This window comes from Alternaria rosae (assembly GCF_020736505.1).
Source record: "Alternaria rosae strain MPI-PUGE-AT-0040 chromosome Unknown BKA58scaffold_2, whole genome shotgun sequence".
NCBI lineage: Eukaryota > Fungi > Ascomycota > Dothideomycetes > Pleosporales > Pleosporaceae > Alternaria > Alternaria rosae.
Window position 1 is genome coordinate 1,880,208 of NW_025763571.1, and position 25,783 is coordinate 1,905,990.

The window sequence follows — 25,783 nt, forward strand, 5'->3', positions numbered from 1 at the left end:
CAACACCACTCACTCCACGACTATGCAACAAGAACTTCTAACGAGAAAGGAAAACCGACATTTAGTACTTGCGTACACGCCTCTGGATAGGAGCACCGACGGTAACCTAAGCACAGATTAGTATATGTGATGTGACGAGAGCTTTGCGGGGAGAGAAGAGCATACCTTAGCATCAAGAAGACCCAAATCAGCAGTGACCTCAACATCAGCACGAGGCGTAGCGTTCTGAGCAGGAGACATCGAAGTGTTGCCAGCCGCAGCACCAATCTCCAAGATGTTCATTCCACCAAGGGTGTTCTGAATGAAACGCGAGTTGAACTTGACAATCTTCTTGATAGCATTGAAGTCCTCAACAGAAACGGGAAGAGGGTCCTTGACGATGAGGAAAGTGACGCCCTCAGCGCAAGGAGGCGTAGTAAGCGAACCGCTGTACTGCTGAATATCGGAGGTCTTGAGCGTCTCAACAACGTCAGTGAAGTCGATGCCGGAGGAGATGGTAGTCTTGGTGCCGGGTGTGGCGATGTCGGCGAGGGAGGAAGACAGCGATTGGATCATGGAAGCGGAGTCACCGGAGGAGATCTCAAACATGAGGGCGATGACGGCGAGTTGGCTTTCGTCGTCGACACCTTGGTGCACCATGTGAATCTCCAACGGGAAGTATTCGTCGTTGATGTGGTGCTCTGAAGGGGTGTGCATGTGGAACTGGACGAGGCGGAAGTTGGTGCCGGCGTAGCTGGTTGTGCCGTTGACGACGACTTCGATAGTCGTTCCCAGGTTCTCGAAGATTACTTCCGCGTCGGGGATGTCGAGGACGGGGCGGCCTGATGCGGCGGTGATGGTTGCGTCTGATGAAGAGTGTTAGTAGAGAACATGAGGAGTGAAAAACAGAGAGACATACCAATGTTGATGGGAGACTGATTCATGCCAGACTTGCATGCTTCGTTCTCAGGAGCAAGCGAAGCCCAGTTGAAGGGTCCGTTCATGGGTCCATAGCCAAAGGTGTTGACTTCGACGGTGTCTGCGCGCTTGAACTTGGAGAGGCCATGAAGGCAGGTGGCGGACGCGGTCGACGCAAGGAGGAGTGCGGAGAAAAGCATGATGAGCGATGTACTGGACTGTACTGGAATGTAAAGAGTGAAGGGTGCTGTAAAAAGAACACTGAAAGAATGTGGAAGGCTGCTGCTGATATTTCCAAAACAATCTGCGGGACGGGTCGTTCTTAAGCAAAAAGACAAGATAGTGTATGCCTCAGTAATAGAGATTAGACAAGAGTACGCGCAAGATGCCTTGGTAGCGGATGCTGATGTCGACCGTGCAACAAGAACGAATGTGGAGTATAAGAGTAAGACAGGATCAACCTAGTCGTATTACAAGAAAGGCAAGAGAAGGACAAGACCTGAATAAGCCCGAACACCTGGAGGCTGAGCCAAAGAGAAAGTAGGTACGAGGATGAGTTCGGCGGCAAAAACGGACCGTATTAGAACGAACAAGATGGAAGAACGGAAAAGGCGGCTAGAATGACAACTAAAAGGCTTGAGATGCAGAATTAAGCACAAGATATACCTACAATCCATGAGCAATGCTGTACAAAAACGTTCCTCGCTCAAACTGGTTCCGGCCGGTCGCATGTTCTACCTTGCAACGAAAATCCTCCGCAAACTAGACGCGCAGGGCCAAGAAGACCAAGTCATACATCAAGAGACCTCCAGAACGCCATTCCTTGGCCAGTGTATACAAGACATGCGAGGAAGGAGCGGGAAATTTCCATTACAGGTAGGTGCCAAGTTGAGTATGTGGTTAAGGAGACGCCCAGAACGATATTGAGGGGCTAAACAGGGGTCAAGACTTGTGACATTTGCTTGGTATGCTGAGACGTTGACAGCCATGCTGCCTCGCGGAAGCGAGCAAGGTCCTTGTTGGACCATATGCTGACATGCAAGTCGGACGTGCTCTGAGATGACGGACAGCAAAGCCACGAGATCTGTGCCAAAATGAAGGTTCATCGGTACAGTGCCGGATGATGCTGATGCACCATCATCCCAATTGCGCAAGAAACCCTGAAATAATTCGTCGGGATTACCAACTACTCCATCCTTCGTCCAAGAGCTTTCTCCACAATCTCGCGCGCCAAGTCCAGGAATCGTGTGATTTCTCCAAAATAACCCCAACCACTGCAAGCAAGGCAGCCGAAAAGCCGTCGACCTGGCTTCGCCACATGATGGTACTGAGTAGAAATTACCCCGAAGGAGCTGAAACGCTTGCAGAAAGTGCGCTTTCTGGACACATCGCTTGGCGAGGCTCCAGGCATATTCGAGGCTCTGCTTTACGACGTGCGACAGGGATGCGCAGCCTGGTGCATTTTATCCATGGGTTCCAAGTGGCCGAACCAAGAGCGAAGTCGTCGTCGCTGCTATAGGTCGCACACCGCTGTTGCTGTATCAGATTGTGGTCAAACCGATCAAGCGTTCGCCCACATGCTCCTCGCGCTCGAAAGATCAGTCCACTTATGAAACTGCGGGGTTATCGTGAGTGCGCGCCTAATTCGAAATCAGGCAATGAAAAAGGGAGGCGAGTCTCCAACGCGTTTCTCGTTGCGCCTCCAGGCCGAAAACCAACATCTAGATGCTGTCGTAAGGCATATCTTGAGGGGCTTGGCAGGCAAAGATACATAGTACGGCGTACGTGGACGCCAAGACGTGATGATGGCGCGTATGGTGGTGATATTGCTTGATGGTGAACAGATTGCTCGCCCATGGCACCGGATGCGGATAGGGCAGGTCGCCGGCCGCGGTAAGCTTGCGCGCCACGTGAGCTTGAGCAATAGCCACCACCCAAATACCCACCATCATCATTCCATCACAGTCATACCACTTCCCACACCCAAACCATCCGTCGTACTTTCCCGACTACCAAGATCACCACCATGTAGCCGCACAATGAGCAAAGATCGCCGCCGTTCGCCCCACTCGACAATCGGCCGCTGGACCAAAAATACGCGGTCCGACTCGCAACCTTGAAATCTCCGCATTCCAAGCACGCAAGCCTCCCCCCTTCCCTGTCCTTAGCTGTAACGGCGAGCCGCGCGAAACCCAGTGACTTGTGACCAGCCAACCCCATATCGCTGCTGCTTGCAACACCACGCCCAGCATCACCATGCCGGTCTTGGCACTATATTCGGTCTCGTCGACGAGGTACTGTACAAGATGAGCTGACTATCGGTCTTATCGTCGGAAGTAGCGCTTTGTCGACTTCTTCTCACAAGAACTCTGCCAAGTGATTCCACGTGGTCTGTCGCATTCGGTCTTATGCTTGCGAGGCGCCTTCTCCTCTCATGCGACGGTCTTGTTCGGTCTTGTTGTCGCATAGGCAGCGTGATGGTTTCTTGTAGATACTTGTGTGCCCAGCGTTGGATAGGCGGAGGCGGAGTATCATGGTGTACAGTCGCCAATGTTCTTGCTCATTCTGTGTCCCCCTCGGCCTGCCTTCCCGCTCTTGGCGTGTCGGCCTTACTACTGTCGTGTTGTGTTCCACGGCGTAGGCTTAGACGCCCTTTGTCTGGATCTTGTGCTGACGAAGCTCATTGTTTGGATGGTTGTTGCTTCTCACGTGTGCCAATCATATACTCAGCATTACTGTTACTGGTGGCATTCTCTTTTTGCGGGAGGTAAACTCACTAGGTCCATCGTCGGTCTTGTCCACGTGGAAGGGATGGTGACGATGTGACCGGTGACATACCATCGGATCCAGATTCAGTGCTTGTTCACCACAGGGTGAGCGGATCGGCATAGGATGCAGCCGGAAGCCAATTGCTTCATGTTTCTTCGTGGAGGAGAATGACATCACATCATATTGTAGCTTAGAGCATTCATATAGCTGTACATAAATTATGATTAGATCTGGCGTTTTGTCTATCCTATCCAACATCATCTAACATGTCTAAAACGTTCGTAGCTCGTATCTTCCTCTTGAGGTCCACGGTTGAAATATTCTACGCCACCATCCCTTTCGTCCGCACTGACAAGCGGCTGACGGCTACTCGTACCGTGCAATACGGCGTCAGCGTCAAACGGCGTCGCCGGAATGTCAACGTCAATGCCAACTTCTTCGAAGCCTTCGCCAGGTCGCGGCGCCTTCTGGTAGCCCTTAGCGTACGAAGTCCCCTGTTCTAGCTCCTCTTTATCTCCTAGTCTAGTTCGACTTGACGCCCTCGACCCCGACGGTGAGTCCCGGCGTCCATACGGACCCATTTCGGTCAGCGTGGTGAAAGTAGAAGGAGTGCCAGGCCTTGACATGTCCTCGGGTCGGCCGTATAGCTCCCCGTCGCCCCCGAATTGTTCACGGAACTCCGCACGCTTCTTGAAGTTCTCAAAGTCGAGCTCTGACTCGGTGACGACTTCCATGTGCGGCATCTCCGTTCCACCAGTAGCATGCTTGCCTGGCTGGTGGGTGTCCATTTCGGTCATGAAGTAGTCGCCGAAGCGGTCGTAGCCAGGCGTGGATGGCATGGCACGGTCGGTCGAACGGCGGTGTGGTGCATCGAAGATGTCTCGATCAGCATTTGAGCGGTGCCCGTATACTTCTTTCAGAAGGTGCTGAGACTTTGCGTGGACCATTGGCGTAAGCAACTTCTTGTAGAGCGCTGGATGACCATAGCGGGACGAGACCTTGGTGCTCTTCTTCGATTTTGGGTGATCCACGGAATGAGAGCCTTCGACATCGGAATGGGGGAGTGTTGAGTAATACAGGAGTTTATCGTCGAAAGCTCGCCTGCAGTACCACTTGAAGCCGAACAGCAAGAACGGCAGCGGGATCATTGCGTAGAGCATGTTGCCAGTTCTTACCTGGACGTTGTCGAAATCGATCGACCCGACACCGTTGGCTCCAACAACCAACGCGATGACTGCGTTAGCGAAACAAACCGCAAAAAGCATGCGGTTGACCAGGAGCTTCCAGAATCTACCGCCCGATTCAGTCTTGGTGATGAAAACGTACTGAAGCAGATACTTCTTGAAGACGGAATCCATGGCGATATAGAAGGCTGTTACTGGAAAGATGATAGGTTGTAGCGTTCCCATACAGAGGCCAACCGTCGATACGAAGAGGTAATTGTTGTAGTAGTCGGCGTAAGGAAACGGTTGAGGCGCACTGAGCTCGATGAGCTCTCGCGGAGTTGGCGAAAAGAAGGTACGCTGAATCCAGGACCAAGCGAAGATCCAGGCTTGCGACAGATCGATAGCAGCACCGAGGTTGCGTTGCATTTGCCAGGTAAGCCAGAATGTAGACACATTACACAGGCCAGTCATAACCTTGGTGAACAGATGACCGTCCTGAATGGCTTCCCACACACCTTGATCCTGGGCAGCAATAACTGCAGCAACGAACCGCCAGGCCGAACCGAACACGGAGAAGACGAGGAGGTTGTTGAACACGAAGAAGGAGTAGAGGCGAGCGGTGACATGGCGTTCTCTCGAGGTCTTTGAGACATCTCCAGAGTGTGTGAACAGTCGTCGAAACTGAGATTGAGGATATCATGTCAGCTTATATGTCAGGTAAGGTTTCCGGGATTACTAACCACCACGGGTACTCCCATATACATTAGAGTTTGTACCAAAGGAGCCAAGATACCCTGCGCAATCGCCCAGCCGGTGGGATGAGCTTGGAGATTCGTCATGAACGCTGGCCAAACAAGTCCCAAATGGGAGAAGTCTGACAGGAAGACCGAAGTCAAGATGTTAGGAACGACGAACGCGATGGTGAACAATACGACCCAAAGTCCATCCCAGAACGCACGTATCCTGCGAGTTCTACGTGTCATCGGAAGATTTTGCCAGAGCAGGTCATGAGGCTTCGGAGCAAGGTATACATCGCAGCCAGCAGGGCCCTTTTTCCTCGTCGCGTATGCCACTGCATGTGCATCTTCGATATGTGCGTAGGATGCGAATCCATAGGGCATGGGGTTTCGCATATCGACACCTTCCCGCACTTCCTTGATCGTTGTCTCCAGTCTGGAAATCCGGTCTGTAAGGTAATCGATCGCGTCTAGTTTTCCTTTGCCATGGACTGCTTGATCTTCTTTCATGGCCTTGCACGTCGGGCGCTTGGCGGGTAGCTTATTCGGATTACTTAGGTACTCAGCCAAATGCTTTTCGAGCAGGCGCACAGCGTCATCATGCGCCTCAATTAGCTTGGGCAAATCCTTGACATTGCGGCCAATAACTGTCCGGGGTATACTATCGATAGGCTTCGCCTGTTCGACAAGCTCGACAAGACCAGCATCGGTCCGCGATGATTCGGGAACGTGTGTTAGCTGTCTGATGTCAGCTTGGTCCCTGGAATGTATTAGTGATACTTACCAGTAGCGTTCGCGAATGCAAGCTGGACTTGTATTCCTGAGTACTGAAATACGCGCGTCTAAGCTTCAGAATGGCCCTGTAGTTCCACCAAAGGAAGAAGCAAACAGTCCCTTGAATTATATACGCCACCACAACGTAAGCCCAGAACTTCCTTCCAAAGATATACTGAGGAGTGAACTTCATTAGTGTCGGTATCTCCCTCCACTGCTTGTACAGTGGCGAGCCTCCAACGACGTTGACTGGTATCAGAATGCCACATCCGACCGCCGTCAACACGATGAAGATGTTGCGGAGCATTCGAAGGAACCGTAGAAATACGACCGCATCCAGACCGATAGTGTCCACCAACTCTTGTTCCTTCACATCCTTGACAGCAGACAACCAACTAAATGGCTTCTTGTCCAAAGGCTTCGGTCGGTGTTTCTCATCGGCATGTTTCGCTCGTGGCGCGTAGACTCGCGAGTTGCGGGGTCGGAGGAAGCAGAACACCACGACCAGCAGACCGGAAATAACGAAGGAATATACGATAGCGGCATAAATCGAGTTCTCTTGGATCTATAACACAGTCAGTTAGATATTTGTGACGATGAACATATGTGTGGCGTTTATCTGTACTTACTTCACCTTGGAACGGATCCGCAATTAGATCGAGGAACTTATCAGTCCCACTCTCGCCATTTTGCCGTCTCCAAACATCCATAGTATGGGAAAACCCTCCTCCTCTTCTAAAAGCGAATGTACTTAGTTGAAGTCGATGGTATGTCCGTCCGGTCCCAAGAAACCGAAAATGCAGCGAATGAGAAAAAAGGTCGTTGTGTGGTTGGACAAGAAGAAGAAAAGCCACCCAGGGGATAACGTGAACAAGAGAAAGCCTAATTAGATCCACGCAGCAAAGACCAGACCCTCCAAATAAACTCCGGACGCGTAACGATCCCCCAGATCCTCTTTGTTGGGAAGGCGCATCAGGGTGCTAGAACACTCTTTCTTCCGCTCATCGCCGCCGAAACGACGTCATTCCCGCCGCTATCTAGTTAACTGTGGGCCCCGCAAACACCATCAAAGAAACAGTCCGCGTCAGAAGCTTTGAGCGTGCTGGCATCATCGTGCGAGGTGCAATACGATCTGGACTTCTGTTTAAAGTCTAAAAATAGTTGTTTCGTGGGGATGGTCGAGACCTTGGGACCGAAAATTTTTGGTGCACTACTGTATGTTGTAGGGGACTTGGCAGGGTCCCCCAAAGTAGAAAGAATTGAATGTGCGATAACACCTATCGCATCGATGTAACCCAGATGATGATCAGCTCGAGCGCAGTGCTGTGGTGGAGTGTTAATCTGGAACGAGATGGGTGGAGCGAGCCAATCCCGTGACGTCATCGTTCCAGACCAATGTCAACGAGTGTTCGCGTGAAAGGGCCACGCAAAAGGCATAGATTGTTGTGTGAGCGGATACAAGACATGGAACATATTTTTTTTTGATCACATTTCAAATGAGCAACACATGGAGAGACGTGGACAGAACAGCATCGTATACGGTCAACCCCCGACCTGAGCTTGCTACCCACTCAAGTCAACCCCCCCTCTTTATCTCCATCCATCCATCCATCCATCTACGCACACGCTAACCATCGCCAAACATGCTACACATATCATCCCCCAAAAAGTCTCCATTGCGAACGTCAGTAGACACGCAATTCACGCCTCTACCAAACCCCCCATTTCCACCCTAGAAAGAAACGAATCTATGGATATCACGAATACCAAATACAAAGAAAGGGGAGGGTATGCAAAGTTGCGGGGAAAAAATGCTGAGAGGTGATTTACTACTCTCATGCCTTTTCCTTCTTCTTTTCCTTCTCTTTCTTATCGTGGTGGTGGTGGTGCTTATCGGCTTTGGCGTCCTTTTTGGCAGCAGCTTCGGCCATGAGTTGCTCAAAGGCCATGAAGTCGCCCTCTTCTTCAGGGTCGCGTTCGGCCTATATCTGGTTAGTATCCAATTGTTTGATGTGACAGGTGGTGGACGTACCTTCTGGAACATCTCGCCGATGATCATCAGCGCGTGTGCTCGCTCCACTCGCTTCTCCAGTTTGATCTTCTTGTCGTTGAGGACAGTGTCGCATACGTCCCGCAATACACTCTGGATCTCGAACTTGCTTCCCCTCCAGGCTGCGGCGAGAATCTTGCCAGTAACCCTCTTCTCGTACTCAGCCTTCTTCTCGTCTGTCCATGCCTCGCCACCTTGCTCCTCTAGCTTGGCCATTTCCTCCATGGTTAGCTGGGCGTCTATCGCAGCAGACATGGTGGACCATGTGTCCTTGACGAGCGTGCCCTTATCCTTGATACGTGAGAAGAAACCTGAAATTCCGAGGAACTTCTGTGACTTGAGGAATGAAGAAGCCTTCATGATGTACGTGGCACCAATGGCGTGGAGGATCTCAAGACCAAACGACTCCATCTTAAGGTTCTCGATCTCAAGGTGAATCTTCTCCTTGAAAGCAGCGGTGACGTCGGTCGCCTTATCGGTTTCAGTCCACACTGAGATACGGTCGACGAGCTTCTTTGCGAGGCTCGAAACACGTTCGTCGCGAATCTTTTTACGCTCCATCTCATATGCCGCGAGCTCTTCCCGCTGCTCCTTGGTAAGACCGGCCTTCTTCTTCTGCTTCTCCCGTAGCTCCTTCTCAGCGTCGGTCATGCCTTGTGCCTCCATACGTGCGTCTTCCTCCGACTTGTCCATGATAGCTGCGCGGATTGGTATGCCTTGTGTTTTCGGCGTGCTCGTTCGGGATGGGGGCGACGCCGCCCTGGGCGTGGTAGACGACTCGGCGGCGCTCTCAGCGTAGACTGGAGGTGCTTCGGCGTACACGGGTGGTGCATCTGCTGGTTGTGCTGCGGCGCGCTCTGCTGCCGCTTCGGCTTCCTTGGCCTGAGCGGCAGTACTTGGGGCAGCGGTCTCTGTGGTGCCAGTAGCTGGAGTAGTACCAGCTGCGGCAGCCGCTGGGTTCTTCTCTGCCTCGACCTTTTCAGCTTCTGCTTGGGCGGCTGCTTCTTCTTCCATCTCGCGTTGCGAGATTTCCATGGTCTTAGTCAGGTCCTTCATCAACGAGATCTCACCGATCCTGTGGGTGTCAGCTTTCTTGATCTAGTGCAGGAATCGCTACAGCGAGCCATGTATTATGACCTACCAGTCCACGAAGGCCTCTCCACCAAAGATCATGGTGAAGAACTCGGACGGATCCTCTGTTATGTTGTCAGCGGCGTGCCCTACAACCATTACTCCAAGTTTTGTCCCTACCGAATCCACTGCTGGGCATAGCGCCCTCCTTGCCATATTTGTCGTATGCTGCGCGCAGCTGGTCGTCGCTGAGTATTTGGTACGCCTCGCCAATCTGTATTGCCGTGAGCCCCGCAGTCCTCTCATGATAACGAGCAGGCTCGCCAACAACCCTACTCTGGTGGTCAACGTACTTCTTGGAACTTTGCGTGTGCAGTCTCGTCGCCAGGGTTTTTGTCTACGCCAGGATTAGTTTTCAGGCCTCTGAAGAGAGTCGTTGCGCAATGTACCGGGGTGAAGTTTAATAGCGAGCTTGCGGTACGCCTTCTTGATTTCGAGCTCCGTTGCGGTCGGCGGTACGCCAAGGGCGTCATAGTATGCAGTTTCGACTACCATGGTTGCGAATATGAGAGACTTTGGGTGAGTGGTGGGAGAGATCAAGAGCAGATGCGTTGGTTGGGCGCGCGTCGGCGGGCTACACATGCCCGTGAAAATGCTGCACCGCCACAGCCGACGTCACCACGCTAAGACCATGCGAGCGCCTTGACAGCCAGTCACTCATGGTGAGCCTTCATTCTATATTCGTCCGGTGGTAGATGGGGATACAGTCCTAAGTGCAAAATAATTGCTTTTCAAATATACGTTCACTCTCATTCGTAGATATGTTAGATAAGAGAGCTAGTCTATACAAGCTCAGAACCCCACCCGTTCGAGGTAGACCCGCCATGGCCATATGATCCATGTGGAGAACCCAGTGTCACCCTTCGCCGCCCATGCAGACGCCATGCTAGAAATTCAGTCCGTGTATCATGAACCGTTAAGCGAGATACTTTTAGACCAAACAGGGAATAAATCGAGGAAATGCAGCCCAAGGGTGGGGTGCGCCGTGTGTCCGAGGACGACGGAGGATGTTGCAAGTAGCAAGCATCGTGTGGCAGACTTGGATGTGTGGTGGAACCTTTTAGACGCTGAACTTGGCCTTCGCACGAGTGCTGCCCGCGTTGGCAGCCTCGGTGTGGCCAGAGAACTCGACGACGTCGTTCTCCTTGAGCTGGAGCGCCTGCTTGAACCGCTTTCCGATCTTCAGCAGAATCTCCTTGCCCTTCTCCTGGGTCCTGCCCTTGCCTGCATCGCCGGGGATGGCGCGGCCGACAGTGCGTGTCCATAGACCGATACGGTAGAAGCCTCGCCTAACGTTGACGACGACACCCATGACTTCGTTGTCGTCCTCGTCCTCGAGGTTCTCGCCGATGGCAGCAAGCATGACATGGAGCCAGAGCGCATCGATGTTGACCTGTTTCTTCTCCCTGAACTGGAAGGCCCATTTGCCGCCGTGCTTGTTCTGCGGGTCTTCCCACTCGGGCTTGATGCCCTTCTTGAAGAGGTGGTAGTCGGACTTCAGCGCGAGGTCGGATGTGGGGGTAATGTTGTTCTGTGCAGTGTTAGTCGTGCGGGTTGCGGTTGCTCTGCTGCAGCGCGACTTACGTAGATGCCCCAAAACTCCTCGACCGAGTCAAACGAGATGACTTCCTTCAACAGCTCAGCCCAGTTGTCGCCCTGCACTTGTCAGCATGGAACGAGCCATAGGCGAGGCGAGACATTGTCGTACCTTGCCGCTCGGGGGCTTGGTGAACCACAGCGTCCATGTGTTCATAAGCGGGTGCTTGACGTTGAAGTTCTCGGGGTCGTGGAAGACGGTGCGGATCTCGCCCTCGCCGCCGGAGTTGGTGGTGGAAGATTGTTCCTGGCCCTCGCCCGAGTTCTCAGTGGGCGAGATGGGGATGGTGTCCAGCGGCACCTGCTGGTCGGCGTGCGATGCTGATGCAACTTCGGCCATTGTGGAGGTTGTGTTTGGGGTTTGTAGGGAGATTATGGGGTAATGGGGCGGTGAAGATGCTACAAAGACGATGGTAGCGAGTCGTGTGGGATTTTAAGGCGATTGGTGGTGGGCGGGATGAGGTGAAGGTGGGGCTGTCGCAATCGCACCGGGCGATTATACGGGACGTGTCGCGGGCCTGGGCTGCCTGTCTTGCGTCGGGTGAGGGAAAGGTCGAGTGTGCGGTGGCTGTTTGCGGCGGGCGTGTCTGTCGGGAAGAATATGCAGTGCAGTCGCAATTCGTGTGAACCCTTTAGGCTTGCTTGGCACGGACCTCGCGCTACACTCCCGGGGCAGTTTCAGAGATGACACAGGGAAGGCATAAAGAAGCAACAGATTGATGTCATAGCAAAACTAACTTCAGGGCATGTTGACTAGTTGATCTTTGCAGTCATGCACATCGTATATAAGAGAAGACCGAAACCAGGGTCGCTAAGTGTTTCTTTTTCACTGTTCGGCTGCATACCGCAGTCTACAAGAAGAAAGCTTGAAGAATTCTAGAGTATCCAAGAAGTGTTCACTATTTTCATAAGATGTCCACGTTACTACTCTAGACAAAGTCCACAATGAACTCTCTCTCTCAAGCAGCCTCGTCGCCGAGCACACGCGTTTCTATATAAGCACATCTACGGCCCAACCTCAGCTATGAAAGAGCGGGGTTGGAATTTGACATCCGTGCTATGGTGTTGTGTTATGTTCACCGTCAGTCGAGCCTCCAACATGGCGCAGAAAGTATACATTAGTAAGTTATATATGCCCAGTTTCCCTATATGGCAATATTGGTCGCCCGTATGATACATAGAATCGTGGGAGGCGTTTATAGTTCGCTCTTGTTCAGCGTCTCGTGGACTTCTGTCACCACTTGAGGCGTCTTGTCAAGGCCCATTACGCCCATCAGCTTGCCGAACTCCATCTTGAATTGTTCGTAGGCGATATCGAAGCGAGCACCACAGAGCCAGGCGACAAAGAGCTAAAAGCTGTTAGCAAAGTCAAAGCAGCCTAGTCGGGATACGTACCATGAAAAATGTGATGACCAGAACTGTACCAACAACAGCGGCGACAATGTAGACCAAGTCCCAATTGGCCTCGGAGTCCTCCTTCCGTTTCCGCTCCGCCTCCTCGATGGTGGCAGGTGCCTTCTTGTCCACTGGTGGCTGTTGCGACGGGAATATTGACTCGATGAATTGCTCAATCTGGGATTTGTTAGTATGAGTACATTCGACGGAACCAATCTTGACTTACTCTCCCGAGGGTGATGCTGATCTTGAGGAAGTTGGGGTCGTGAGGGTTGTTCTTCTTCGCGATCTTGCGAGCATACCGCCTGAAGACCTCGCAGACAAGCTGCAGGTTTTGTGTCGACTCAACCATCAACTGGCACGCCTCGCCCTTGGTGATCTTGACGTTTTTCTGGAAGAGAGCGTAGTTCTGGAAGCATGTCTCGAGCGTTGCGATGGCCATGGACTGTGGGATAGCGCAGAAGTTGAACACACTCTGCTCTCGGAGACCTGCCAGGTAGTACAAGCAGTCGTCTGCCCGAGTAAGTGCAGTCAGGATCATCTCTGAGCTACAGTTCAGGGCCTTCTGCTTGTTCTCGGGCTTAAAGAGATCCTCAAAGTTGTCCACATGCTTCGACCAGATCTCCCTAGGCCAGAATCGTCGACCGTCGTCCAGATCCTCCTTGATGTCACGGGTGATGTTGACCTGCTGGAGGAACTGGCCCATGGATTCCATCAATTCCGGCCTCTTGAGCAGCGCAGCGTTCGCCAAGCCAGCCTCAACGAAGAGGCGCGTACAACCCTCACCAACCAGACCTGCAACGTAATGGCAGTACAGTTCGTAATCCTTGATGGTGTTGACGCCGGCGTTGAACTCGGCGTTGTTCGCGTAGTCTGCCATGCCGTTGCCCATTTTCTTGGTAATGTCCTTGATGATGTCCTGGTAGACGGGCTTGATCTTCTTGAACTCCTCAATCACCACGTTGAACTCGACCAGGAGCTGCCTGTCCTTCTCGTTGGGGCCGTTCTCTGTGTAGTTCCATCCATCTTTTTCCAGGATCTCATCGAAGTTGCGGAGTATTGGCTCCTTCTTCTCCAGAGGGATCGTCATGTCATCCTCAATTGTATCCAGACCGCGCAGGACCAGGTAGAACAGCGCGACGGGCACCAGAAGGTCGGGGTGCAGTTCGAGGATGACGGCCGCAAAACTTCGACTTGTCTTGTTGAGGAAGTGGAAGCATCGTTTGAGGGATTCGCATTCTTTCGATTCGTCGCGCTCGTGTACTGCGTTGTGCCATACCTTCCTGGAGAGTTGTTAGTAATGCTCTAGTTTGCGCAAGTCTTGGGGAGCGGGCAGAGGAGCTGCGATGCATCTTGTCTTACCATTGAATGATAGACCGTAGCTCATTGGGGTGGACGACGTAGTAGAGCATGCTCAGAGGGCTCGGCATGATGGGCGAAAGGAAAGGAGTCGTGGGCTGGGGGGTAGAGGCGGATGGGTCGACACGTGTGGTATCGTCGCAAGAGGCGGACCAATTCGGCGACAGAAGAAAGAGTCCAAGAAGGAGAGATTGTCACACCTTTACCCACGAGTTGAAGTGTGTTTTGGGCGCGAGATGTGTGAAGTATGGGAGCGTCTCCGCAAATTACAACAATTGGACCCTGTAGCGCACGGCCTCAGCAACCCGCTGTCTGCACCTTCCCCTCGGATCAGGGATGAGAAACACCGAAAACACCGAACGACGCGTCTGGATTTCTGCATCGAGCAGCCCTGTAAGATTGGTGAGATTGGTGGGATCGATTGCATTCAATCAGCATTGCAGCTCTTTTTCCATTTTCGTTGCGCTGAACACCGAGCTGGTCTCTTCTCTATGGCCCAGAGACCAAACATCCAGGTCGGCAAGCACAATGCCTTTGTGGCAGAGTGTGTCCTTGCTCAACAAACATTCTAGTCTAGACATGTCCTATGTCTACCCTGAGATAGGAACTGTACAGCACGAGACGAAGATAGGCCGGTATTATAATCAACTTTTGCTCTCGTCATTAGCTTTCAACCTTCCATATGGGCGAGGTTCCTCTCTGCCCTCTATGAAGTAGCTGAGCCAACGTAATTTTAGAGACACGCGCTCATTAGACCCTGTATAACATAGCTGGAGACAAAGTCTGACGTTACTGGGGGTTAATGATTTACCTTAGAGGCAATATTGAGGTTCGACATGCAATGCTGAGCTCGCTATACTCTTCCCCGATTTAAAGTCGCCCCGCCACACCTATCATCAATGCGATGCCTTTCGAACTCCGTAAGGGGTGTCCCAAATGCGCGCATTGATATAAAAACCCAGTATTTGAATTTCCATACAACATTAGCGCAACCTGACACTTTCCAGCCCTGGAGTCGTTCGCATTCCCGCCCTGCGATGACGCCACACCCAAATTATCGATAAGCGACACCCTTTCTTCCACCCACACCAGAAACGGCAAGAGCAAACCAGCCATCATACACACTCAAAACCATGACATCCACACAATCCGCCCCGGTTGCTTTACCACGCGTCGCAATCACTTATTGCACGCAATGTCGGTGGATGTTGCGGGCTGCGTATGTATGTCTCGTCGTATGATCCGCTAGCAGGACGTTCGCTAATGGGTGATCAGTTTGGGCAAGAACTCTTGTCAACGTTTGGGTTGCAAATCGGTGAGATTGCGTTGATTCCGGCGACAGGAGGACTGTTTACTGTTGAGTTGGTGTGTCTGAGCCGACATCTATCTGTATCGATTGGTACTGACTCCAGGAGACGTATATGCCACCAAAGGAAGAAGGCCAAACCGGTGAAGCCAAGAAAGTGCTGCTGTGGGATAGAAAGACTGAGGGGGGCTTTCCAGGTCCATCATCCCAATGCACCTTTGTTGGTGTTTTATTTTCTTTCTTTTCAGGCTGACATGTCGCAGAAACGAAAGTATTGAAGCAATTGGTGCGAGATCACATTGATCCCTCGCGAGATTTGGGGCATTCGGATAAGCACGGCAAGAAGAAGGAAGATAAGGCAGAAGACACAAAGCAGGAATCAGACGCGAAGCAAGAACAGGGTCAAGCGAGCGGGAGCGTAGACGTCAGGAGAAATCCAGATGGTACCGTCTGTGAAGACTGTAAATGAATTTAACGGGGGTTTCATTTGCTATACGGAGAACCGAAGCTCGCAAGACAATTCATTCCACCATGAATCATCCAGCCATATGCAGGAGTGTTCTGTAACTTCAACGGATGCGAGCGCTCACATCCACCCCTGTACCGCAACGGTACGTACATAAAGAAGCAAAAAGACGGTGTACCCTATGCACTAACTTTGGAGTCGTGGCTTACAGTAGCATCATCATGGGCCACTATCGTGGCTCGAGCTTGCATGCCTCATGCTTACTACAGACCACGCTTGTCGACCTTGTCGAGGCGCTTCATGAGGCGAATGTCCATGCGGTGCATGTTCTTGCGCATGTGCTTCAGCTCGCTACGCAGTTTCTCGGTCTGGCGATTAGCGTCCGCCACGGCCTCCGGAACACAGGAATGATCGTTCCTTGTCGTACAACCCATTGCTAGCTTCGGCATTGATGAAAAGTAGGTACCCTCCCCGTTGGGGACGCCCAGTGCTTCAACTAGATTGTCGATTCGGAGACCGTGAGACTCAGAGGCGAGTTCAAGCTCCTTGTAGCGCTGGTCCAGCTCGTCAAGTTTGATGGAGTAGAGCTCACCGGTGAGGTTGGTCAAAGCTTGCGCACGCTGGACGAGTGAAAGGACCTGAGAGTGCATGCCGTTGGGGTCGGCTGGGAGTGCGAGACTGGAGCCGCTGGTACCATGCATGTGCGCCGCTGCGAGAGCAATGGCAGCGCTCGTCGCTACTCCGAGCACTACTTTGACAACATTCCACCAAGGGCTCTCGCGTGAGGGGATCAAGCGAGCCTCGCTCTCTGCAATGAGCTTCTCGATAATGGAGATTTCGCGGCTATGAATGGACTCGTCGATGTGCAGCTTGTTACGGAGCAGGTCGAGAGCCGCATACACGCTATATGTTGCCTTAGAACCATGCTTAAGAAGCTTCCTGAGCTCTTCCGTAATCTTAACCTCGGCGTCAATCGATACGCTGGCCTCCTCGATGTGGTGAGTAAATTGCTCGTTCATCGCGCCCATACAGAATACAGCGACCTTGCTAACGGTAAGTGACATCTCGGTAGCCCGACTGAGATATGTCTTGACGAAGGAAGCAGGAAGATGAACATCATCGAAGTTGGCGCCTGCTTCGTCGAGATTGGCAACCGCAGGATCGATGCCGCGATAGCCTTCGAATCTGGCCCACAGGTGGATCGGTTTGCGGTCTTGATTCTCAGTCTTGACATATTCACGAAGCTGAAGCATGGCCGTTTCCACTTCACTCATAGAACAGAGGATGCTATCCGCGACCAGACAGAGTTGCTGAGCCTAACACAGGGTTAGTCAGGTAGCGCGCATGCAGAACAATGATTACTTACTGTAACCGACAAGGCAGAATCCCTCAGGCTCACCTCGTTCAGGTTGAGCCTCTCATTGTGGGCTGCGATCGCGTCATCGACCGTAACGACTGTTTCTTGCTCCTTCTCAAACGCATTCTTCTCGCAACCAGCCCCGTCTGCCATAGATTCATCAGCTGCCGCTTGCTCGTTCCCATCTGCTGCTTTTGTGTCGTGAAGCTGTAACGAGCTATCGCTGATGTCGTCCTTGTCGGCACTTCGCGCTATGCTCGCCTCGCTGCTAATGCTGCGGGTGCTACTCATGTTGGTGATAGTTTAAATGACCACTAGTTAGTCGCGAGCGTAGTTGGGTTGAGGCTGATATGGGGTAATGATTGTCAAAGCTAAATTATTGATACAGGTGGTGCGTCGACTGCTGGGGAGTAGAGTCGTGGTGAGCGTGATTTGCGCTCAGCGTTGATTGGATAAGCGCGCTAGCGCGGTTTCCTGTTTGAGTCGCATGGAGGGAAAGCACAAGGCAACCATCCAGGAAAGACGGAGTGAGTGTGACAGCATCGCGTAGGGAAAGAACGATGTTGAAATGAAATCGCTAGGAAAGACATACTTCCAAAATGAATTGGCAGAAGAGAAGTTGGAGAGTGAGTTCTTGAGATGAAAGCGAACAGCGAGGAGCGCAAGCCGACAACTCCAAGCACGACGCCCGACGCAGCACCTGGGCAAGAGAATGATACCGACAGGCGAGGCTTTTCTCAGAATAGCCTAATCATTGTGGGATGAGGCACCACAGATACCTCCAAGCTGCTGCGAAGGTCGAAGAAGCTGCATGATGCGGTGTGCTTCATGAAAATTGCAGTGTTCGCAGACGCGGGATGCTCGCAGGTGGAGATCAAAAGGACGCGCGGTTGCGAGTATACATGCAGTCAAGGGTCACCTGCATGCTCCATCTGGTCGCATGGTCATCGATTCTCTGGTCGTACACCCAAAACTGAGAGCCGGGGAATTAGCTGGCGGCCGTGGCAGCATATGCAATGCAAAGTGCTTATTTGTAATGCAGGAGTCCTGCGTATCAAGGCGGACGCATTCCCTTGCTACAGCAAGGCTGCGCAATGTCATCTGCTGGCCAAAGGCTTGTGGACCTCGAGATAATGTCCGAGCATATTCGTGTGCTAATGTTCTGTGTACAGGATTGCGTGGCGGGAAGAATGTCTTATATGGCCCGGCTGTTGTTACCGCATGCCGTGCATTCGGGACGTTTTGAAGGCGTAGAGCTATGCGTACTTGCATTTGTCACCGGCTTGAGACTAAAGCCTCATACCTGCCGGTGGCACGATTGTCAGCGTGATAGGTCGAGATGACCAAGACTCCAGCGCAGATGCTGATGCCGTGCTCCAGATCCTGTGTTTCATGATCAGCAGCATATGAGCTATGATTCTAAGAACCTGCGGTGAGAATACTGCATGTGTTTGTTGTACTTGATTGAGTTTCCGTAATCAAAAAAGAAGTTTGGGTAGGCCATGGACAGGCCAACAGCCATCGTCATCGAGCTACTCGAGCATCTTCAGGACGATAACAACAAAGATAACGTGGCGCGTCGATGGGCAGACGGCTGCTGCGATCGGAGCCCTCTGGCAGTGGATTGAGTTGTGATGCGTGGATGAAGGATGCCAGCTGCAAGCGCAGTGAGGAGAGCCGAGCACCCTTGGACGACGATCATGGCGTACGCTACGACTTCCCCACCCAGCCTCCTAACACGTCGTGTCATTCGTCGCTCTTCGCATGATAGCATGAACGACTCTACTGTACGCGTCGAACGCGATATCTGATCCCCGCGAAGTCCGACATTACGCATCCATGTTAGCAGATCGCTTAAGTCGGCGATAGGTGATGTTTCTTTGCGATGCCACAGAAACGCCACCCCTCAGTTGGCGAGATCGTCAAATTGCCCAGTACCGCCCGGCGCCGTGCCATCCGAGAACTCTTTTCAAATCCCCAGAATCGTCTAATTCCCCGCATGTGCTCTACCGTACTGAGGCTTGTGTGTTCTGGGCTGAACACGCCTCAGCTCTGCGCGTTGGCATTCTGAGGCTGAGCGCTGCATGCAAATTCGTCGGTCTCGAACAAAACTTATCCCGACGACTGCAGTGACTACACGATCTGGATCAAAAGACAAATGCTTGACAGCTAGATATCTGACGCTAGGAAGCAGCCCGCGCAAGCCACGGACCGCCGATCCCCCATCTGGGCAAGATCGTCTCATCAAGACGCTCCATCGGGCTCGCCAGACGCAGCCTCGCCAACCAAGAGACGCCATCATGAGCCGGACGGCGACGCGTCCCAGCCGTCACGATAGCTGAAGGCGCGACAAGGGTTTGTCGACATACAATAGTTGCTTTGTCCCACGCCCGGTTGCGACAGACTCCTGCTTAGTTTCGACTCCACCACGGTAGCCTAGGCATCCCTGCCGCCGCTCGTTGAGCAACTCAATCTGTGGTACTACACATGCACCCTCCTATTTAGATCAGCATGGCTTCGGAAGCGATCCCGTCTTGTCAGACTAGCATTGGGGAAGAGCCTCATGGATATCTAATCCCCGCCCGCACATCGTCCCTCTCTCGTACCCTTTGTTTCGATGACCCTAGGACCTTGGACCAAGTAGTCTCCGCGGCATCGACAAGCGGATCTACACTACCTCACCATACCAGCCCACCTATAGTCGCACGTCATAGCTTCGCGATTGGCGATCGCGTCGCCTCTACATTAGTAGAAGAGAGTACCAGCAAGGGACCTCTCAAGGTCATCAAAACGCGACCAAGGTCCGCCAGCTGCCTTGTTACACCCTCAAAGCCGATGCATCCAACCAAAGTACAACGATGGTCAGGCTTGACCCGTACTGTGAGCGATTGGGATCATGGGCTACGTAGGGTATGTACAAAATCTTCATGTTGAAGCTAAGCTAACAAACCGGAAGGATCCAGAGTTGTGGTATGAGGAGGGAGACTGCCTCGTACATCTACATGCGAAAGGAGTTTCGCGTCGTGGCCCGTCCTTCTGTATTCCATTCAGACTTCTACGACAAAAGAAGTGTGAGGCGATGCTCCAGCTATGCGATGCGCAGACTGCGTCTGCTCCAGGGTCCGCTTTCCAGCACCTAAAGCGAATGCCCAGCTCCCTTACTAATGCCAACGGGGAACAAAGCATCGTCGAGCTCTTCATCCCAGCCCCAGAGGAACTATCACGAGAGAGCTCTTTTAGAAGGCACATCGCGACTCGCAACTTCTTCGCCTTCCTCCTGGGTAAACCACTGGTAGGCGATCATATGGGTCAAGCATTCGTAGACGTCCAGGAACGTTTACACCACTTCCGTCCAAGTCATCCAAACAACCACCAAGACTTCCTCGACTACGCTGAGAACCAAGGGTATCGGGATCTGGTTGAATGCACGGACTATGCGCTTGCAAGCCTCTACTACGCAGAGCATTATAAACTCAGGGACATTTGGGTCGATGCGTTTGCCCACTGTGTCGGTATGAGCGATAGCCTAATGCTTAGCCCAGAATACGTGGTATGAAACTCGTCCACCGCTTCGGGCCATCTTACTAACACATCGCAGCTGACCTCGAAGCTTACCAAAGCATTGATTACCCGAGCGCATCTTGAAGTCGACGGCCACCTCGGGCGCGTATCGACCGCATTGAGCAAGTTTCTACAGGAAGACCTCTCGCCGACTTACCTCGGATTAACGGACGGTGCCAGAAGCCATCTCGACCGGTTCCGCCGCTTCTTACATACTTTCTACGTAGAGAAATTTGGCTATTGGCCACCACCACGGGGCGCCGCTTTCCCCAAAGCCCTGTACAAATCAATGTACTATGACTTCCAAAATCTGTACGACTACCTCGTCGATACGGATTCGACCGCCGATATCTCCTCCCAAAGACCAGCTAGCGGTGGTATTTGCGTCTTGCAGAACGTTGTAACGTTCGATCAACGACATGGCTTCAACTCTCAGCCGCACCCGTTACCTCTCCTACCAACATACACTTCGCCACTGAAGAGAACAAACTCTCAGAAAACGAATTCCCAGAAGGCCTTGAGACAGCTTGTTCTGGCCTCGCAGTATAATAAGATGCATGTTCATGACACAATGCATGGTGCTCTAGCAGCGGCAACGAACATTCTAGAGCCGAGTGCGATGAAGTCCAACATTGTACAGGCATATATCCACTTTGAGAAGGCGCATGCCACCACTCCCAGTCAACGCCAGGGGAAGATATCAGCAACAGATGCGCGCAAAGTCAGGTGGCTCTTGATCTACGGTACTCTGCAGTATCTTGTGTCCGTTCTAAGGGCGCCGAAAGAAGTTCGCGATACTGAAAGCCCTGACTACGCTTTGTGCTACGTTGCGGAACCCACTTCGACTACCAACAGCGTTGCTACAACTCCTTCTGCGTCACCTTCGGCCAAGGTGCCCTTGGATCTCGATGAATGTCTTGACGACTCTCAAAGTAGTGTGTATTCGATCGAGCCCGATTGCCAAAGGGAAGACTACTTTACACCGCAAAACATGAGCCGACGTGGATCCATGGAGGTTGCGCCCCTCAAAATTGCTCAACCACCTCGTTCGTCCTCCGTGCGTTCTCTGGCGCGGCGATCACTTTCTACTCGAAGGTCGCGGAGCAATAGTCTCACAAGGAAAACTACACAGAACCTTGTTGGTGTTGTTCAGGAATCTGGCGGTAGGTCGACCATTTCAGTCACATCCTCCCAGGACCAAATCCGACCTGTCTCATCTGTCTATTCTGAGCATTCGACGGCAATCACTGCAGGGAGCGGGGCTGGACTGGAGACCTCTTGGCTCCGATCACGAACCCCCTCCGTCACTCGTAGCAGGCAGGGTTCTACAGCAAGCACGGGCGCACGTCCCCGAACACCTCTACTCGATTCTGTTCAGCTCGAGCGTGCCACATACCCACTGTACCTAGCCCGCGCTGGGGAGCCTCCTAGCCGTTCAGATAGTACCAGCTCTACAGCAAGCTCCCTATGGAGCGAAGGCGCGAGTGTGGTTTCGTCTAAGTCCAGTGCATCTGCAGACAGCCCTACTCGAAAGGTCAGCGCTGCAGAAGAGAGTGGGCTCCTGGGTGGACTCGTCTCTTTCGATCCACCTGGAACTATGTCCCTCACGGCACAAAGCCATATACATCCTCTGCTGCGACAACAGTCCCCTAAAGTCGAGTTCGAGTTCGGTTTCGACAAGAGCGAGTCAGAAGTCACTCATGATGTCCTTGAACACTCCCAAGTCGACTCAACCATTGGCATGGCCGTCTCTACTCCGCCGTCACCCACCCGACCCCGGATGAATCTGTTCCCCGACACACGACCCACTTTCACTGCCGAAGAGGCACGCGCTCTTATTGCCGACAAGAGACCTAATCTTCCGTATCGGAACAGATCCAAATCTACCTCGTCAGTCTTGGAAAGTGCCACATCGCCAGCGAAGGATCAAAGGTACTCCACGCCTGTGAGCACAACGCCCACAGGCTACTGGGAGCAATATAAAGCGACTCTCACACAACAAAAAGCGCGATCGAATCCTGGACCATCTACAAGCTTTACTATGCCTCCGATGGTCAAGATTCCGACTACCTTTAAAACACCCTTTTCGCGCCTCCGACCCCGCAACGAGGAAGACCGCGGCGTCAAGACAGAGCGCCGGCTGTCAACTCTCTGGCGACATTGAACGCATCGCAACATTCACGCTCTTTCTCATCTTCAGTGTTTTTTGTCCTCTACTGTTAGCGAGCTCCATGCATGGTGTTTCGGCGTTCAAAAAGGTTGCCACAAGCATGTTATATACCCTCTCATTTGTTTGGTGTACTTCTCTCATTTTAGCAGAATAGTAGTCATACCTTAACCAAACGATACAACGATCTTCTATATATACACGTCTCCGCCCTCAAGATTTCCTCATAAGGCCCTTGTCTCCAGTCTCTGTACGTGCGATTATCCTTACTGGACAGGCTGCGCTAGCACAGTAGCATAGTCAACACAATCACTCTCTTTCATCATGTTCCACAACAGCACTTATGTCTGCAGTCAACACGGAAATTGCCTGAGTAATGTTTGACTGGACAGGGCTTGCGCGGAGAAACGTACCGTCTTCGTACAGAAAGTATCCCGTACAACCACCCTATTCAAGAGAAGAACTAGACACCCATCTCCGCAAAGTACTACTATTAAAAAGCTAAGAAGGCTATATTACCTTAACAATATACAAACTCAATACGTCAAGGCAATGTAGACTTTAGGGCATCTGTCTAGTTTTTCCCTTGAATAGGGTGCAACTGTCGAGGAAGGTCGCTAATACTTGCGAGGTTCGGATGGTTATCGTACACGAGATTGCGATCATCAGTCGTTGATTCGGTGCGACTTCTCGAAGTATGCTCCCCCACAACGCTGTCAGGTGATGGATCAGTGTTCGCGTTGATAACTCCGATGAGCGTGCCTTGACCTGCGCAGTAGCTGTACAAGTTCTTTGGTAGCGATAGCAAACCACAGTACTAGGTCGCGTCTCAGCAAAACGCGGTTTCCTATTGCCGAGACGCTTGTTCTGGCGTCTTCAGAGCGACCACGAATCGTCTATCGTTACCTTGACGGACGTGCTATCTTAAGAGCTGCCAGCAGGACAATCAGAAAGCTTTCCACGCGTATGTTTCCACGGTCGGTGTGTTGTCCATGGACATTGAAATCGAACTTTCTAGTCTTGCATAGCGTGCCCAATGACATCATGCCATTTTTAGATTAGGGGCCCGCAAACTTGTCGCACTATCGAAAGTCTCAACAAACATGCGCTCCACAAACGCCTCCTAACACGAAACACACCACACGAGGTTGAGGTGTTTTTCCTGCCATGCATACCGTCGCTAGGTGCAACGCAGGTGCCACTATTTTTGGAACTGGCATGATGCTGGGCTCGCGCACTCACCACAACGGCTATGCCGACCGGATTCGTATTTGCGAATGGAACTCGATGTAATGTGGCGCTCGATCGAATAGCTAAGCCCACGTTACGTCAACTGCCAGCCTTGCAACACTCCTCGTTGCGTCAGCGGGTGTGGCGTGCGGCTCCGGCACCCTGCATACTAAAGTTGAGGCTCAGTGGGCTGCGCAGCTTCGCGAACCAAAAATTGTCACCGCTCGCAGGTGGTTCCTAGATCATTAATGCCAAGTCAAATACAACGTCAATGTGCTGGCTCTTCACACGAACAGTTGCGGTGACCGACTCACCATCACGATTGTCCCAGTCAATGCAGAGCTCACCGTGCCGACATGCGAAAACGAGAAACAATGCATCAAGCCGCAATATCCATCACAGCATGCGCAACTGCAGTATACGAGTTACCTACCTTGTTGTTCGACGATCAATGCCACTTACATCACAGCGGTCAAGGGGTCCACATCGTTAGCCTCGGAGATTTGTGCCTACGCCGGTGCACGCCCGTCCGGGGGGCGACATCATTGCCCAAATGCAACCCACCACGGTGAGAAATACGAGGAGGTATGACCGAATCCATGAGCATTGTTGGATGTTGGTCGAGCGCTCGACCAAGTGACGTTAAGATGGTAATGAAGATCTTCGTAGAGATATAAGTACGGCTTCAGCCACCTTATCTTCGACCCATCATCCAAACAGTCAATCTCAAAACACTTCACCTACCAACACAACCAACCTCCCTAATCAGCCATCATGCAGTTCTTCACCCTCGCCGCTCTCTTCGGTGCCGCCGCCATGGCCGCACCCGCTCCCCAGACTTCCGACTGCCCTAACCCGGCTCACTGCCAGGGCCCACCAGACGTCAACAGCTACGAGAACGTCAACTTCAAGGACTACTCCATCCGCAAGAACAACGGCACCCTCCAGTCCGTCTCGTTCAAGATTGATGGCCGCAACGCCACCGACCTGGAGTGCGTCGGCGGACCCTACCCTACTCTCCCCGCTCCTATTGTCAACTGCGGTGACAGCAAGTACCGTTTCGCCATGACTAAGGACATCAACGGCGACTACCCCATCACTCTCTACCACGAGCTTGGCCCTGCGTACGTAAACCACTTGACACAGACTTTTGGTGATAGACTAACATATGCGAACAGTGTCGGCTTCTGGGGTCAGGGCGTCGTTCCAACCTACTGCCACGCAGGAGGCAACGGCCCTGATGACTTTATCTGCTCGCAGGTCAGCCAGTACACTATGGTCATTGCTGCCTCTGGTTAAACATCGAACAATACGGTGACCGGGGTTTCTTTGTACATACATACACTTCACAAGTAATATAATACCAATCTGTACATTCACTAAACCTTACGAGATCAGCTCGATGAGTTCGGATGCGCCATTTTATGTATAATGACGTGATTCTTGACATGCCAGAACGGCACAGGGCTGGAGCCTCGTCATGAAGAGGTCTTCCTGAAGGCTTGTGAGGGAGAGACGTGGCGTATGTCAAGACAAATCGGTCGTGTGGGTTTTCGACTCGTGGTAAGTGAGTGTGAAGAACCTAGTAATACTTACAGGTTGAGTTTATGAGTTGACTCACTCCTTCAACGTTCCGGCATATTCAGCGTGCTTCATAACGAGGGCCCCTGAACAACATTGCAACAGTCACACGCTAAACTAATGAATTGACTCCTTCAAAGTACGAGCATTTCGGATATGACTTGTAACGGGTGTGCGTGAAGAGCACCTCCACAATGAAGGCCTTCGTTGATAGACCGATAGCTTGAAGTCACCAGCATGT

General features: G+C 52.2%; 9 protein-coding genes across 9 annotated transcripts; 3 read left to right on the plus strand and 6 right to left on the minus strand.

The window, feature by feature from the left end:
- Nucleotides 1–15: 15 nt before the first annotated feature.
- On the minus strand, nt 16–1,232 carry BKA58DRAFT_90289 (alpha carbonic anhydrase). Its single transcript, XM_046176152.1, has 3 exons — nt 899–1,232; nt 166–845; nt 16–106 (listed from the first exon to the last, which is right to left on the minus strand). Exons 1-3 carry the CDS (start codon nt 1,095–1,097, stop codon nt 62–64), a joined length of 924 nt encoding a protein of 307 aa, XP_046029012.1. The 5' UTR covers nt 1,098–1,232; the 3' UTR covers nt 16–61.
- Nucleotides 1,233–3,795: 2,563 nt separating this feature from the next.
- On the minus strand, nt 3,796–7,218 carry BKA58DRAFT_90293 (uncharacterized protein). The gene is made up of 4 exons (XM_046176153.1): nt 6,973–7,218; nt 6,354–6,908; nt 5,573–6,307; nt 3,796–5,513 (listed from the first exon to the last, which is right to left on the minus strand). The coding sequence occupies exons 1-4, from the start codon at nt 7,051–7,053 to the stop codon at nt 3,924–3,926; spliced, it is 2,961 nt and encodes a 986-aa protein (XP_046029013.1). The 5' UTR covers nt 7,054–7,218; the 3' UTR covers nt 3,796–3,923.
- Nucleotides 7,219–8,178: 960 nt separating this feature from the next.
- BKA58DRAFT_408795 (X-domain of DnaJ-containing-domain-containing protein) lies at nt 8,179–10,019 on the minus strand (the record flags this gene model as incomplete). Its single annotated transcript, XM_046172109.1, has 6 exons — nt 8,179–8,325; nt 8,376–9,468; nt 9,535–9,589; nt 9,645–9,738; nt 9,818–9,861; nt 9,914–10,019. The coding sequence occupies 6 exons, from the start codon at nt 10,017–10,019 to the stop codon at nt 8,179–8,181; spliced, it is 1,539 nt and encodes a 512-aa protein (XP_046029014.1).
- A 326-nt stretch (nt 10,020–10,345) lies between these two features.
- Nucleotides 10,346–11,720, minus strand: BKA58DRAFT_90410 (translation initiation factor eIF 4e-like domain-containing protein). The gene is made up of 3 exons (XM_046176154.1): nt 11,233–11,720; nt 11,109–11,180; nt 10,346–11,055 (listed from the first exon to the last, which is right to left on the minus strand). Exons 1-3 carry the CDS (start codon nt 11,458–11,460, stop codon nt 10,585–10,587), a joined length of 771 nt encoding a protein of 256 aa, XP_046029015.1. The 5' UTR covers nt 11,461–11,720; the 3' UTR covers nt 10,346–10,584.
- Nucleotides 11,721–12,316: 596 nt separating this feature from the next.
- BKA58DRAFT_398273 (isoprenoid synthase domain-containing protein) lies at nt 12,317–13,945 on the minus strand (the record flags this gene model as incomplete). The annotated part of the gene is made up of 4 exons (XM_046171477.1): nt 12,317–12,469; nt 12,516–12,692; nt 12,742–13,798; nt 13,878–13,945. The coding sequence occupies 4 exons, from the start codon at nt 13,943–13,945 to the stop codon at nt 12,317–12,319; spliced, it is 1,455 nt and encodes a 484-aa protein (XP_046029016.1).
- A 782-nt stretch (nt 13,946–14,727) lies between these two features.
- Nucleotides 14,728–15,746, plus strand: BKA58DRAFT_90566 (seleno protein W family protein). The gene is made up of 4 exons (XM_046176156.1): nt 14,728–15,097; nt 15,150–15,239; nt 15,290–15,377; nt 15,444–15,746. Exons 1-4 carry the CDS (start codon nt 15,008–15,010, stop codon nt 15,647–15,649), a joined length of 474 nt encoding a protein of 157 aa, XP_046029017.1. The 5' UTR covers nt 14,728–15,007; the 3' UTR covers nt 15,650–15,746.
- A 110-nt stretch (nt 15,747–15,856) lies between these two features.
- BKA58DRAFT_90553 (uncharacterized protein) lies at nt 15,857–17,606 on the minus strand. Its single transcript, XM_046176155.1, has 2 exons — nt 17,013–17,606; nt 15,857–16,962 (listed from the first exon to the last, which is right to left on the minus strand). The coding sequence occupies exons 1-2, from the start codon at nt 17,292–17,294 to the stop codon at nt 15,910–15,912; spliced, it is 1,335 nt and encodes a 444-aa protein (XP_046029018.1). The 5' UTR covers nt 17,295–17,606; the 3' UTR covers nt 15,857–15,909.
- Nucleotides 17,607–19,514: 1,908 nt separating this feature from the next.
- BKA58DRAFT_408798 (uncharacterized protein) lies at nt 19,515–22,728 on the plus strand (the record flags this gene model as incomplete). Its single annotated transcript, XM_046172110.1, has 3 exons — nt 19,515–19,913; nt 19,960–20,553; nt 20,602–22,728. The coding sequence occupies 3 exons, from the start codon at nt 19,515–19,517 to the stop codon at nt 22,726–22,728; spliced, it is 3,120 nt and encodes a 1,039-aa protein (XP_046029019.1).
- A 2,007-nt stretch (nt 22,729–24,735) lies between these two features.
- On the plus strand, nt 24,736–25,260 carry BKA58DRAFT_435901 (uncharacterized protein; the record flags this gene model as incomplete). Its single annotated transcript, XM_046173376.1, has 2 exons — nt 24,736–25,085; nt 25,140–25,260. The coding sequence occupies 2 exons, from the start codon at nt 24,736–24,738 to the stop codon at nt 25,258–25,260; spliced, it is 471 nt and encodes a 156-aa protein (XP_046029020.1).
- Nucleotides 25,261–25,783: the final 523 nt, after the last annotated feature.